This window comes from Rhinolophus ferrumequinum, chromosome 11, assembly GCF_004115265.2.
Source record: "Rhinolophus ferrumequinum isolate MPI-CBG mRhiFer1 chromosome 11, mRhiFer1_v1.p, whole genome shotgun sequence".
Taxonomy (NCBI): Eukaryota; Metazoa; Chordata; class Mammalia; order Chiroptera; family Rhinolophidae; genus Rhinolophus; species Rhinolophus ferrumequinum.
The window spans coordinates 59,199,319-59,214,890 of record NC_046294.1 but is presented as its reverse complement, the minus strand read 5'-3'; the positions used below and the strand labels follow the sequence as shown (position 1 = coordinate 59,214,890).

The 15,572-nt window shown below is 38.3% G+C and overlaps 1 protein-coding gene and 1 non-coding gene across 2 annotated transcripts in view; both read right to left on the bottom strand.

Annotated features, from left to right (window-relative positions):
• CCDC81 (coiled-coil domain containing 81) overlaps positions 1 to 15,572 on the bottom strand; it is a 31,515-nt gene that overhangs the window by 15,756 nt on the left and 187 nt on the right. Inside the window, exons 2-7 of the mRNA XM_033120968.1 lie at positions 11,401 to 11,462; positions 9,816 to 9,972; positions 6,042 to 6,298; positions 3,718 to 3,797; positions 1,973 to 2,094; positions 369 to 492 (exon numbers count right to left, since the gene is read on the bottom strand). Of these exons, the coding sequence (XP_032976859.1) occupies positions 369 to 492; positions 1,973 to 2,094; positions 3,718 to 3,797; positions 6,042 to 6,298; positions 9,816 to 9,972; positions 11,401 to 11,462 (802 nt within the window). The remainder of the gene's footprint in view (positions 1 to 368; positions 493 to 1,972; positions 2,095 to 3,717; positions 3,798 to 6,041; positions 6,299 to 9,815; positions 9,973 to 11,400; positions 11,463 to 15,572) is intronic.
• LOC117031391 (small nucleolar RNA U3) lies at positions 12,712 to 12,924 on the bottom strand. Its single transcript, XR_004424534.1, has one exon. It is a non-coding gene; the product is annotated as a small nucleolar RNA U3 (small nucleolar RNA).

Sequence of the window (15,572 nt, the reverse complement as noted above, 5' to 3'; positions counted from 1 at the left end):
GGAGAAGGAGAAAATATAAATTTGTGACATAACATAACAAGAAGAAGACATGGCCATCATAAATTGCAATATATTCATTAGTTCAAAGAACATTTATTGAATACTAGCCAACTTTGGAAAAACTGCTTTCCAATTTGATCTCAACATGAAATTGTGTCATATCATAATATCCAAGCACTCGGAAAACAACGAGGGAAGTTTTCCCAAATCCAAAAGGAAAGTTAGATGTTTCCTCCTCTGTGCTATTTTGTCCCACTGAATTTAACCCTCTCTGCATGGCTCTTTCCCACTAGATCACGAGTCCTACTCGTGTTTACTATCCCCACCCCCTGGCATAAAGTGCCACAGGAAAAACACCAATGCATTACCTTTCAGGGCTCACATTCTTCCCACTATTCCCACTCGGCTCACATTTATTTGGCAAGTTCATGCCAGTCACTTTGGCAGAGGAGACAGCTTGTCTATCTTGAAGTCCCGTGGGTGATACGATCTCTGTAGAATGAAGGAAAGTGAGTTCACTTTCAACTTTCGATGGGTGGTTTGCACTTAACATAGATTTTTAAAACTCATAATTTTACCAGGGAAATTTTTCACCTAAGATATGCTTTCTTAATGTTCAATTATTGTCCCTTATCCTAGTGTGGTTTAAAAATATGTTTACTATATACTTAATATATGCAAAGCACATATGGCTGGGTACTTTAGAAAATACGAGGAGGCAAGTCTTTGCCCTTAAAGATCTTTCAATTGATATAGTTGGAGAGAAAAATAAGATATAAACAAAAAACATGAGAACTCCCATGTGTGGTCATCTTAATACGTGCCAACAGTGCTAAGTGCTTTATGCACGTTGCATAAATAGCAACTCGGGACAATGATGCAAAATGTCTCAATCCCAAACAAATGGTGCAATCTTTAAGAGTCTGACATGTTCAGGGTAGAGAGAGGCGACTCAGAATCCGGTGATGAAAGAACTGTTCATGGAGGAAGTAAGATGCGAAAAGGGTGCTAAAAAGGATTGGGATAGACTGTAAGAAAAGGAAGGGCATTGCAGGCAGGAGGGGAAAAGTGAACAACAAAAGCATGAAGTCAGGGGAGGACAAGCATGGTAGAATAGACAATTTTGCTCAAAGAAGTTGTCTGTAGGGAACAGGGACAGATGAGGCTAAGGAAATGAAAGCATTTGAATATTAGGCTAAAAGTTTATATGTAATCGTGTAGGCCACATGTCACAAAACCAACATCTACAAGACAACGTTTGCCCATTGACATGTTTTGTTTGGTCCAATCAGCGTTTTTTGTTTCAACGTCAATTAGTTGTCAACATTTAACAACCAGCAGGTTTCACACGTCAAGATCTCTGCTTCTCTTGAAAAATCAGAAAATGTGATACCAGTTGGCTCACATTTCCACAAATCAGCAATCTGATAGAGGAACAGTCCTCAGAGGGTAGTCTGGCAACGCCTGTGGATTCCCAGTACCCTTTCAAAAAGCCTTTGAAGTTCTAGTTTTCTTCATATGCTTCAACCAAAACAACACATCACAAATTTATGAAGACATAGATATGAGTGTCTTCTATGAAGCCAGATACTAACGATGTAAAATGACCACTCTTCGTTTTTCATTAAAATTATTTATGCTAACATGTTTCCCTATCATGTTACATCCAGACCACTTTATGCATTTACTACCTGCTTGGGCCCTACAGGCCTCTGAGGTTTAACCTCATTTAGCAATGGGGAGCCAGCGAAGAGACCATAACCTAAGAGCCTGAGAGTCATAGAGTGGTTAAGGGAAGATACAAGATTCCAGGTATAGGAGATGTTGGTTAGAAGAATACATTCGTGATAGATTCGTGATTATTCACGAATCTAACGTTATTTACTTTGGGCATAGGAGTTACTAAACAATATAGCTACAATCTGTCACTCAGTAAAGAGTGACAGATTATACCCAGAAACCATTGGCTTACCTCTGACGCCTTCTTCCTGGTCTGTCGGGTCTTTTAATTTGCTCTTCCTTTGTCTATTCTTTCTACCTTCTTCTACAATGGTCTCCATAGGTGGTTTGTTCTCCATCTCCTTGAGCTCAATCCTAGGAACAAGCCAAGATGTGTGCCCATTTGGACCTGAATAGGTGGCTGTGTAAACTCTCAATTCTGAGAAGCAACCCAGCTAACTCACTGATTCTGAAATAAGCCCACTTCTATCAAGGAGGTGAATGCTTTGATTTGCTGAGTACAAATCACTGAGTCACTATCTTTCAGGATAACTCTGGGGGCCAACCAAGACCTTCCTCCTCTCTACTGAGGGCTCAGAAGCAGCTCTTATATAAATTGCTTTATAGGTCTGGATTTTAAGTTTTTCATTTTCATTTTTCAAAGTGTCTGTCTTTTCTAGTTCTATAACCAGATGCCATTGGGATGATACAGTGAAAGGTAGTTGATGGATAGCATGGAGGCAAGAATTCATTCATAGCTTGATAGATAGAGAATGCCCAGAAACAACCATTGCTTTCTTCGTTCTTTCTCCTTCCCACTTCTCCATCCTTTCCCCCAGGCAAAAGTGAGGGACTTGTAAAGGCACGATGGGAGAAGGGGTCTGCTCAGTTTGTGTGTATAGTTGTAGATTTTCTTTGGTCTCAGGTATGGAGTGCTGGGTTAAAGATTGGGAGGAGGGTACTTCTAGTAAATTCAGGGGCCAAACTTTAAATACATAAAACACTTACAATTGTTTTGTGTATTTGAGTCCCTGTGTCCATTTGTAGGCTCTCTAATTGACATGGAGGTTCTATTCCTTGACTCCCTGCAATTATTTCCCTCCTAGAGTGCTTTAAGCCAAAATACGTCCAAGAGGACAGCCAACTTTGCCTTCCAAAATATAATTGAATGAAATTAATTTGAATCCATTGATTTATTTTTAACAAGTAAGGCAACATGGTACAATGGAAAGAACATTGTAACAGTCAAGAGCCATGGTTTTACTTCTGGCTTAGCCACTCAGTTGTACGGCCATTTCATCTGCCAGAGGAAGGGTATGGACTAACTACCTGATCTCTAAGGCTTATTCTGGCCTTGTTACCGATTTTTTGAGGTATGTGTCATTCGAGGAGGGAGTGGTTCCAAACCAACAAACATAAGAGGATGTCACAGACTCAACAAACATGAGAAAATAATACTGTAGGAAGCTGGTTGTTATTCCCCAAACTTTCTCCACTTGAAATGCACAGTAGGTAAGGGCACAGAAATTAAGAACTTGATTAAGATCACACAATGAGTGAATGATGGATACCCTGGAAATAAAACGCAAGTCACCTCTTACTCCAGTGCTCTTAAAACTACACCATGTTGCTACACTTGTTTTAAAAAATTTAATTAGAATTAACTTTGCACTTCTATAAAATGGATCACATTATAATACATATCTGAAATGACTGTAGTGAAGATTAAATGCAATTAATATTAAGAAAGTGCTTAATAGTACCTGGCAGCTAGTAAGTGCTTCATAGATAACTAGTCTTATTTTTATTCATTACTATTCTTAGCATCATTTTAATCATTGTCAACAGTGCCACCTGTAACACCCACTGCACTCTCGGGGTACAGCCATTACTGAAAGGAGCAGGAGCTACAAAAGGCTGAGAAACACTGCCGAATTAGATCCACAGAGCGGCAAGGATTGCTGGTGCCTGGAGGAACCTGGGAAGTAAAATACTGACCTTGGAAATGCAACGGCGCTGCTGGGCTGCTTCCCAAAGTTCTCTCTGCTGGATAACACCGAGTCCACAGTGCCAGGCCGCTGGAGGACAGGGACAGAGATTACACCTGGGCTGTGGTCCAGGACGCAGACAAATCGAAGCTACAGGATGTCTCAGAGGCAAGGTGACCATAATCATCTTCATTGTTAGTTTTGTTTTGTGCTGAAAGTCTAGAGCTTAAACTCCAATGAGGAATAACCTCATGTATCAAAATAGTCACAAAGCAATTTCGTTGATGCTGCCTTTTCTCAAACCATTTCTTCTTTGGAAACTGCCGTCAGAGTTGATGGCTTCTTTTATCCATCTTTAAGAGGAGAGCTGACTTACTGAGCTCTCAGGAAAATGAGCTAATTCTTTGGGTTTTAAAAGAAGGGTTGTGGATTCAGGTGGATTCATGTTCAAATCCCCACACTGCTAACAGCTAAGTAGTCGTAGACTCTAGGTATCTGGGGATAATAATCGCATCTAGTTTATAGGAATTTTATGAGGTACTTTATGGAAGTGGCTAGCACACAGTAAGCACTCAATAAATAGCAGCTATTAGAATTAATTATCATTACATTATATAATCCCATTATTACATTATACCAGTAAAGGATAATAGAATTATTATCCTATACTCCATTCAATATTCAAAATTATTCTTTTTGGATGAATGCTATGGCTTGCAAATGGCTTTGAAGGGAATTCACAAAAAAAGAGGTTTTAAAAATGTCTTGAGCAGAAGCAGCATCACTGAAATAAGCACACAGCTTCCCAACAGAACTGTTCTGAAGGACAGCACTCTGGTGTAAGTTATGAGTCATTTGGGGGGAAAAACAATCACTCTCACCACTTTATAGCCATTTCCCAAAATATGCTTTGGAGATGTTACTGAGCATTGGATCAACCTACAGTTCCATGACTAACTATACTGAGGCGGTCAAAGTGGCTTATTTCCGGCCAGACGGCTCAGATCCTTTGATACGCCACGTGCTTTGTGTATCTGTCCACGCGGGTGGTAATAGGCAGCAATTGCTCGTCTGCTTTGGCCTCCAAACCCTTCTTTCAGAGAAAGTCTCCCAGGACTAGTTCTTTTGGAAAATGCCCCCTTAAAAATTATGTCTCTGAGTGCAGCCGGACAATTAAAAAGTTATCCTCTCTTTTAAACACACATCAAAGCTACGCAGTTCTGTAGCAGCCTGGAGGTTAGACATAGTCCAGAGTTGGGCCTTCCTTCTGATTTCGCAGGTCTTGCCTTGTGTTTTCATGGAGAAGAGAGGGTTACACCTGTGCGTGTGTTTCCACTTTCCACACACAGGGCTGGTATCCCTCTCAGCAACCCTATGTGAACCCCGATTGTGGAGAAAACACTAACAGCCTCCATATGCACAACTCCATCTCCTAAATTCCTATCCCAAAGCTCCACGAAAGGAGAAATTACAAGGTACAATTAGACCATATTGGTAGCCTTTCATTTTTATAGAGTTTTCATTTAAAAGTCAGGCCTCTGTTCTAAGGGACATAGAACTAAATAACAATTGTGATCATCCAATTCACTGATACCAACTTTGTTAGTGCCTAGAGGTGCAGCTAAGGCACACGAAATATTCGATTAACCCTGTTGATTGACTATTTCATTGCCTCCTTAAACTGTGCCATGTACAACTTAACATGAAGGTCACACCAGTTACTTAATGGTTAACAAGGATGGAGTGAATTACGAAATTTCTTCCACAACACGGCATATAAAAGCTAAAAATCCATCTCCATGACTTCAGTTAGATTTTGTTGTAGATGTTCATTAAAATAAAATACTATAACCAGAAAAAAAAAAAACAACAAAGGTGATTAGAAAGTCTGGGCTTAAATTTCAGTTCTACAGCTTATCAGCAGCCTGCTGTCAGGCTTCTCACACAGCATCCCCGAGCCCCGATTTTTCTCATTTGTAAAATCGGGATGACAATAATGCTAGTTTTATAATGTTTTGAGATCCAAATAAAATAATATATGTGGAAGAACTTTTTAAACTGTAAAGTCCTATATATAACATTTTCAGAATTGTGAGAGTTTCTATCACTTTTTTATATTTTTTAGTTGGCATTGACTCAAAACTTAAAGTTCCTTTGCCCTTCTAACCTTTCATCAAAGAGTTATCATCTATAAATAAACACTTCTTTGCACTTGGGGTAATTGCCGTTTAAAACACGTCAGCCTGAATTTTCCTTAACGATGACACACTCACAGATGATTTAGAGCTATGAAGGGGAGAAGCGTTAGGAGAAGGAAAACATTAATTTGTTTACATTGGCTAGGGCTTTTGCCAAAGCCCCACTTCCATCCATTGCACAAAAGAAGTCCTTATAAAATCTCATCTTCACTTTCCCATATCTGATCACGAGGACCCCAATTCCTTTGAATGTAAACTCCACATTTTGTTTGATGGAAATAGATCGTGATAAAAAAAGCAACGTCTCCTTCACACATCCTTCCACTGTATCCCTCTTAAATGGACCCTCCAGGGATATCACGACAAAATTAAGTGGAACAATTGGGATATCACCTAGAGGAGAAAAAGACAGTTGGGGTGGGGAAAAGGAAGAGGAAATTACAACAAGGACGTATCACACATACTTACAAACAATTATCTGATTCTCACTTAATACTGAAAAATAGAATTGTCCATGTGAAGCCTTTAGTTGTACCCAATGAAACATTATCCCCACAGACAACTAACACTGGTTATTAATAGATACTAACAAGAACAAATTTTCTTAAAAACACATTGTTTTTTGCTCAACATAAGAGCAAATAGCTTTCTAAACAATACTCGAGATAAGTTTTTATTTTTCTCTTGGAGGCACGGTAATACCTGACTTCTCTTCATTGGAGAGTTTTCAGAATTTTTCAGCCTCCTTATCATTCAGGACATGCTGCAGCAATATTTGCCTATCTCCTCCAGTTATCACGCCATTTTTAAATGATAATAAATACCTACAAACATTAAGTGTTTTGAAATGCTAGTCACCTTCACTAGAAGTTACCATTCAAATGAAATTGGGTCTTATCAGAGGATATCCGACTGCATAACTTGCAGAAAGCTTTTCCATAAGAGACAGTGAAAAAGGAATATGACTATATGTAGCTTAAAGGAAGCACAGGGTCTATTCAACTAGAGCAGCCAGAGAAGCTATGCAAAGTCCACAAATCAGAAAAGGCGAACACAGCAATGATCAACATGATAAACCCAAAGAGAGACAGGAAACAAGGTCCACTGATAGAGGAACAGGGTAGAGAGAAGATAAGAACATTCTAAACAATCACTCAGCAAGCATTAACGTATAGCCTTCTGAATGTCCAACCTGCTGGATGATGAGGATTAACAGCTCTGCAAGACACAAGCTTCCCTCTATTAGCTCCCGGTCTCCTGAATAATGTAATGGGGATTCTATACCACCTCCCTCCATTTCTCTTCTTAAAATAAATTTCTTAAAAGACAAGGCTACATTGCCTGCCCTTAGATTTCCCTTCCCATTTGCCCAACGCCTCTCTGCAGTCTGTCTCCTAGCATACTTATCTCAGCAAGGACACTACCATCTCATGACGGACAAGCCACTGGATAGGTTGCAAATCTTATTCTCGTGACTTCTGGTAACTTCTGTTAACCATGCCCTCTCTTCTCTTGTACCCACCGCAGCACTCTTCATTCTCCAATTTGCTGGCTTCCTTCTTCTTCTACTTCTTATAAGATGGTTGGTTGGTTTTACAAGATTTTGTCCTTTGCTCTCTCTTCTTCTTACTTTATATTCGTTCCTGGGTAAACTTACTCAAATCTTGACCTCCAGTCTCCACCCCTTTCCTGAGCTCTGGAATCGTCTCTACCTAAATATCCCTACAGGAAACTCAAAGTCAACATGTCCAAAAGCAAACTCATTATTACATTTGCCACCACAACCTGCTGTTTCCCCCTTCACTCCCTATGGCAGTTAATGGCACGAGTATTTATCCATTCTCTGAGAAATCTGAGTCATCCTAAAGAACTTCCCCTCACTACCTAATACTCTCAACTAGTAACTGGCTCCCATCAATTCTACACCTCCGATGTCTCGTGAATAGATTCCCTCATCTTCCTCCTGACTGCCATTGCCTTCATTCGGCCTTTTACCATATTTTACCAAGCTAATATAACTAAACAAGCTATCTTCCTAAACTAAAAACTGGACCAGTACATATAGTCCCCTGCTCAAAAACTTTCAGTGGCTCCTTAGTGCCTCCGGATGAATTCCAAAGTCCTTACCACACCGTTTAAGGCACCTCACAATTTGACCCCTATGAACCATTTTTGTTTCACTTCCCTCCACTTGCCTCCACAATCATATGCCATGATCACACAGGAGCCCTGAACAGGCTTCACTTTTTCCCTTATTCTTGCATTGTTCATACTGTTCCTGAAATATCTTCCAGAACTTCTCTACCAGCAAAGTCCTATCATCCTTTCCTTTCAGACCTCCTCACATATCATCTTCCTAAATCTCCCCAAGCAGATTTAGGCAATCCTAGCACTTGATCCAGTTCTGATCAATGCGGCTCTTACCGCACTTAATCATTTTGTACCATTTGCTTATATATTTATCTCTCATGCTGGATTCTGAGTTATTCAAAGCATGGGCCACGTCTTAATAATCTCTAAGATCACTATATAATGTTTGATTAGATACCTAGTTAGTTAAATGATGAAGAATCATAACCTCAAAGCTAAACTGTAGATAGAATTATTCTTGTGAACTAATCCTGTCATATATGTTTAATTCTGAAATTTCCTCAACCTTGTGAAAAAATTAATTATAGAACTAAACTACTTTTTTGGACTACATTGCAAGATCCAAGATAGAAAATAAGCTCTAAGGCACAAATGTTTTTTGGGGAAAAAAAGGCTTTATTTTTATTTCATTTTGTAGGCTTTTGATGAATTAGGATATTTCCTCTGTCATAAAACTCTAGGTAAAAATGGCTGAAAAGTCCATCAAACCTATCATCCTGAATATATGAACATAACGAATTCTAAGTATAGCTTGTATTTTTCCAATATATAATTTTTTGGTGAAAATTTACTCTGAAAATTAATTTCCCGGGAACTTAATTAACATAAAAGAAAGTTTCAGCCTTTCCACCTTCTTGCATTGGGGGTAGACTGTCTCTCTTCCTCCAGATATGAGTTGGATGCATGAGGACATACTGATAAGGAAGGTCAAAAAAAACATAGCCAGACATCAAGGAGGAAGCCCCCAAAGGCCTCAGTAACTAGGGCAGGTGTCACAATGTCCACACACTGAAGATGGAATGTAAGTGTTCTGTGATAGGTATCATGTCTGTTTTGTTTACCAGTGCAACTCAAGCACCTGGAAGAAGGCCTGACACATAGTTCACCCGCAATAAATATTAGCAGAAGGAAGGAAGGAAGGAAGGAAGGAAGGAAGGAAGGAAGGAAGGAAGGAAGGAAGGAAGGAAGGAAGGAAGGAAAGAAAGACGGGAGGGGAGGAGGTGGGAGGGAGGGAGGAAAAAAGGGAGGGAAAGAGGGAGATTTTAGAGTATGAGAAGTATACAAGGTATTCATTAACCTTTCATGGAATTATTAACTTTCTAACTTTTAAATTTCAATAATTTTGATTATATATGAAAGGTATACAGTTATTAATCTTCTTCACAACTGATACTGATTGTAATTCTCCAAACCAGAGACCCTGATTAACTTTCTCATCTTTATAACCATTTTTAATTTCGTAGGGTCTGAAATACGAATAAAGTCTGCACAACTCTGTGATATGGCTTTTGTATACATTTGCCTTGAATGTCACATCAGGACTTCTCGTGCCTGTCTCCGAAGCTACTGAGGTTTAAAATGGCCACAAGATGACTGTACATTCCTACCTTAGTCCCACCCTCTGCCAAAGGCACCACGTAAAAAGTGAGCCCCTCAAATCAGAAACCAATAAAACAGCAACTGGCCAAGCTTTGCCCTTTCATTGTCATCACCAGGCCAGTCACCCTCTGGGAAAATCTAAAATATTAAATGTGTTTACCAGGAGTATATGCTTTGTTTTGTTTGAGTCCATGGATTTGTATTAACTTCTCGGACATGATAAACATGGGCCTCAGAATCAGAATAAACTTGTTGTTTCCCACTTCAAGTTTTTGTCTTGTGAAAGTGAAAATTCCAAGTCCTGGAATATGAACACCCTGAAAGGAAATATAAGGGGAAAAAATAGCAACAATTTCCTGAAGGGGTGAAGAAAAATAATCCTTAGTGCTATTATCCAAAAAGCATGAAGAGAATTAAGCTTAACCCTCAAAACTTCAATGAGCTCTACAATCCTTTATAGCTATAGCATTTTATGACTCCAAGTTTTCAAATAAGTTTAATATAAAATTTAATATATCAATCTGTGGTGTTTTCTGAGATCAGATTCCTTGTCTCCGTATCATTCAAATGCTGTGAGGACTAAGAAAACTTGTACAGTTTTCATTAGTCACTTGTACAGTTGCCATTAACTGTGTTTAATCTATATCTAAGATTCTCGTTTCCTAAACTGTGTAACATTTTAAATTTTAATCATTTGCCATGGGAAGGAGGGAATTGCAGGAGTCATGACGATTTATACTTCCTCATTCTTTCTTTTAAATTGTATGTCCCTCACTTAAAATCAGACAACCCAGCATCCAAGGCATATGCTACAGATTGGTGATCTTGGCTGATGGGTAGAAGCAAATGCTTTTGGGTCTCAAACGGGATCTCTGTCTTCCTGGGAATACCTTACATCAAGGGTTACAAAGTCAAATGCAAAGTCAAATGCCTACAGGGGCCAAAAAAGAATGCAAGCCAGTGAGTGAAGGTATGCAGTGGGGAACTCAATGGCTAGAGAGTGCATGCTCCATCTGAAGGGGGGAGCCCGTTGTCAGCTCCAGCCACGTACCACATGCAGGAATGGCAAGACTGGTGTTGCTAAGCGTGCTGGGTTTTTTGAGAAAAAAACCCAAACGTCTATATAAATGCTCCCAATTTTAAGTGGTGATAACTAATTCAAATTTTCAGAACAAAAATAAGTTTGAAGGATAAATTCAGCTCAAGGACTGTTACATTGGGACCTCTGAGTAAGGCATAAAAGTTCCACAACCTTCCCCAGCTCCCTCCAAATTCCCCAAATCTCTGTCTAGTTCTATGGCATCCAAATTCAAGATTTGACAGGAGAAAATAATCCAACCCTGGGCAAAGTTTCTCATTTTTGGCAAGTTTATTCCCTGACTGTCTTCTGATATTTCAATCAAAATCCATTCCTTGCAAGGAGTCAAGACAAGAAGCATTGTATCCTTCTAGAGCTATGTCAGGAACCATAGGATCAAACATAAACAGAATTCATCTAGTTACTTTCCACAAACCCAGGCTGATCAGTGATACAGTTCATATCACTACAAAAGCAGTGCTTACAAATTCATTACCTAAGGATGAAATCCATGCTTGTGAAATCTACTATTCACAAGTCCTAAGTATAAGCATCATAAAGTCACTGGGTGGCTCTAGCCTACAATGCTGCTCCCAGCAAAATTATATGAGACAAAGGCAGAAAGATTCTTTGGACTCCTACATTAAAATTAAAATATAAATCCTACCTTGTACAGGGATAGCTGCCGTTTCACAAAATCTGACACATGCTCCCAAATAGTAGAGACTTCTGGAATTGAAAACAAACAAAAATCATTTAACTTATGTAAGTACCCATGTGTTAGTGTCTTAGTGCTAATAAACAAAAATGCAAATGTGAAATGCAGACTCAAATAACAGTAATTCCTAATTAATTTAGAATTAACAGAAAATAAGGTCATTCCCCAAAGTTAATTTTCCAGGTAACTAAAGCTTACCCCTTTCGGTTCCAAAAGCGTAATTTAAAATATAATAATAATAATAATAATTAATAATAATAATAATTTCAAGAAAATCTTTCTAGAATAAAAGGAACTCTATCACACATCTCCCTTTATGCTATACAGTTAACCACGTATAATCTACCCTTTTCTTAAGGACCCATTCAACAAGCAATTGTGTACTCAGGGCCATCAGAGTAATGTGAACATTCATTCGTCCAATCTGTCACACAGCCATAAGGCCAAGGACACTAAGGCATGAAAGGCTGTTGTCTGTACATTAATTGTCTCAATACTTTTATTTTTGCTTAATTCCTGACTCTGCTTTTCGTTCTCATTTGTCACTCTTAGACTACCAGCTGTCACTTTTTTCTAACCAATGCTCTTCAGGCTCCTGGCCCTGTCCTACTTCACTGCTTCTGATCTGCTGTGTTCTTGATTTCAACAAACATACTAATATTATGTCTAAAATAATAATTTTTAAAAGTAGATCTTTGGGTAGGGACCCAAAGAGCTTTACTTTGATTCGGTGCATAGACTTCGTGTTATTTGCTTTTGAATGATCAGAGGGAGAACGTCTATGTTTATTTTCTGGTCCTGAGCTGTATTTCAAAAAGACTGTGGTGAAAAAAAAAAAAAAAGTAGTTGGCAATAACTAAAGTGTTAATGTGTGATATGAAGGTAGACTCTAGGTATAATATTTAGAATATAGAAAATGATATCCGTGTTGACATCTCCATTCCCAAACCTAATCATATATATTAAAGACACTGTTCAATGAGGAACTCTTTGAAAATGAAAAGAGTATGTTTTAATTCTCAAAATAAAGATCAAGGATGGTGACATTTACCAGGTTGCCACTTCAGGACATAGATGCAGTTGATGACAAAAGCCCAATTTTTTTGCCCACTTTGGAAACTGCTTGATTTATTCATATACCTTTTTTTTTTTTTTCTGGTAGTTTAAACCACTAACTAAAGCAGGAAAATGAGAAATTGCTGTCTTTTAATTCCAGTCTATTGAGATTATAATTTTTTTTTTTTTTTTTTTTTAACGAAAGCCACTCAGACTGCGTTCTCTCCCTCTTACTCTCCCAAAGGAAGAGAAGAATGATCACCAATGGCTAATAGCAGTCGCAAAAGCAACACCAAGAGCCAGCTTCCCACTCAGGAGAGAACACTGCTCCTCCTCCTTGTGGTCTCGGGTGCTCTACACGTCAGAGAAAGTTCTCTAGTAACAAACTATAGAAACGATCCCTGAAAGTATAGTCTTTATAAATATTTTTATAAATATTTTATTGTATGTCAGAGAAGGACAGGTTAGGCAATGAGAAGGAGCAGTGACTCTCATGGGCATCTGAGAACAATGTGGGCGATGGAAAGTCACTCACTGACCAAGAAAACGGGGGCTGCGTGCTACAGCGAGCCAAATGCCAAGATTCTGCCCTTTGCTCTGAATCATGGATACACAGTTTACTATAATTAGGTATTTCCTGTATTCTTCCCATCCTATTGTTTTCCCAAATCCTCCCCACCCCCATAGACAAAAGAATTCTGCTGGTTGCTAAGACCTAAGACGGTCTTTCACCCAGTCTTGAACTCATGACCAAAAATATTATGCATTCACTAATCATACAGAATCTCAATATCCAGCTTTACATGGAGACCTTTCAAAGTTATTAGGTCAAAGCTGTTAAGTCTTTCATCTAGACTCATGATAATGCAGCTCAAATTTCTGAAAAACAATTTACACCAAACAGAAATGATTTAATTAGGGTCAGGAAAAACTATATAGCGTGCAACCAAACCCTAGTGAAAAGACTTGGCTGAGCTTTATTGAAAACTTGAGGATCATCTGTCTTCATTTGGATGATACATTCAAGTCCACAGTGTTGTTTTACTCTATAAAATCTAACAGGAAAAGTTGTATAAGAGCAGAGTTCATTATTCTAAACTGAAATTTGCTATTTCCCACTGAAGAAAAAGAAAAACATGCAAATCATTCCCTTTAGATAGTTTTCAGTCCCTGCATTTCAACTGGAATAGATTTGGAAATTTTATAGACTATGAGTTTTAACTGTTCTGATTTTTCTGACACTTCAAAGTGTCAAGTTATAGAATATTTTAAGGAAAGCTGGTGTTATTTATTTTAATCAAACACTGAAATACCAAGAATCATTACTATAAAGAAATAATCCCTATATTCAGTTCAACCTTTTTTACTTCAAATTCTAAATATTTTGTGCAGTCTAAACTATATTTTAAAACACAGTACCAGTGTGGCCAGTTAGTTCAGTTGGTTAGAGCATGGTGTTGATAACACCAGGGTTACCGGTTCGATCCCCGCATGGGCCACTGTGAGCTGCACCCTCCTTTAAAAAAAAGAAAAAAAGAAAAAAAAAAAACAGTACCACGTAACAGGAATACTGTATCTTATATATGATCATTATAAAAAAGGACTATCATTATGTAAATTATAGCATAACATATGCTTGAAATAGATATTAATATAAAAACTGAAAAAATAAGTTCCTTGACTGTATAAAACATCTTCTAAAATTAAAATTCTGACATACAAACAGAACAAATTACTACAGAGTGATGTGAACAAAGAAACATATTCCCAAAACATAGTGCAGTGGAAAGATCAGTGTGCTGTATGTCTGAAGACCTTCCTGCCTCCATGGATTGCTAGCTGTGTAGTCTTCAATAGTTCTACCCAGTTCACATTTGTAAAATGATGACAGGACCTTTAAAATACTATAATTATGTACATAACATTAAACTTTGGTGAAACATATGGAAGCAGCAGGACTTCATATACGCAATGATGAACACACAACTTATGTGTTTTGCTGAGATTGGGAGTTTATCCTCATCTCCTTTACAATGAGTCATTTGTGCAAGTTAATAAATTGTAATTTGACTTCTACTTCTGTCATTCAATCAATAAAGCTTACTTACTAAAGTCACCAATGGTCTCCTGGTCAATAAACTCAATGGACATGTTCAATTTTCACCTCTCTGACCCTCTGACATCTCTGACACTGGTGACCACTTACTAATTGTAAATTTATATTTATTTCTGTGATTATTTGGTTAATGTGTATCTTCCCCACTAGATTGTAAATTCTAAGGTTTTTCTGTAAGGCCTAGCATACAGTAGGTTCTCAAAATTACTTGAATGAATAAATTATATATAAATTTATAAATATGGCAAATATTTTTAAAATCCATAAAACCATTATCTTTGATGATGCTTCTAGAATTATTTTAACAGGAAAAAATAGGAGTGATGGAGAGGAAAGAGAAAGAAGATGCATCTACTCTTATTATTTTGTCTCCTCAAATCATTTGGTTAAAGACTAGGCAACACCCCAAAGTTATAATAACTTCATAGTAACAAAAGCTTCCATTTCTGAAGTACTTTTCTTCTCAATGGCTCCTATCGGTTGCAGACAGATGTCGGTGTCAGTTTGGGGCGACTCTTCTAAGAAACTGTGCTTTTAACCAAGCCTAGTAAGTTTTCTATGAGAAGTTGCCAGGTCTTCTTCCAAACACCCAGTTCTTTTTATGATCATCTCACTTAACACAATCCCAAGATATCAAGGGCAACAGAAGGAGCGGTGTTTTTGCAGGAACTCTAGGAGCCGTTTTGGCATGGTTGTTTTTAGCTAACATTTACTGAGCACTTACTTTCTGCTAGTCATGGAGCCAAGCGCTGTATATACGTTATCTTGTTGAATCAAAACCCTCAGCTCGCCCCTGTCCCTTAATAAGGCAGTCAATAAAGAAATTGTGCCTGGGCATCCAGCATGAGCCTGCCGTGATTACCGACCGGCTGGTTGCCAAGGCAACATGGCCACTCCAGGGATGGGGAAAGAGGTCTTCCACCTCGCCCCCAAGCAGGTGAAGGTTCAG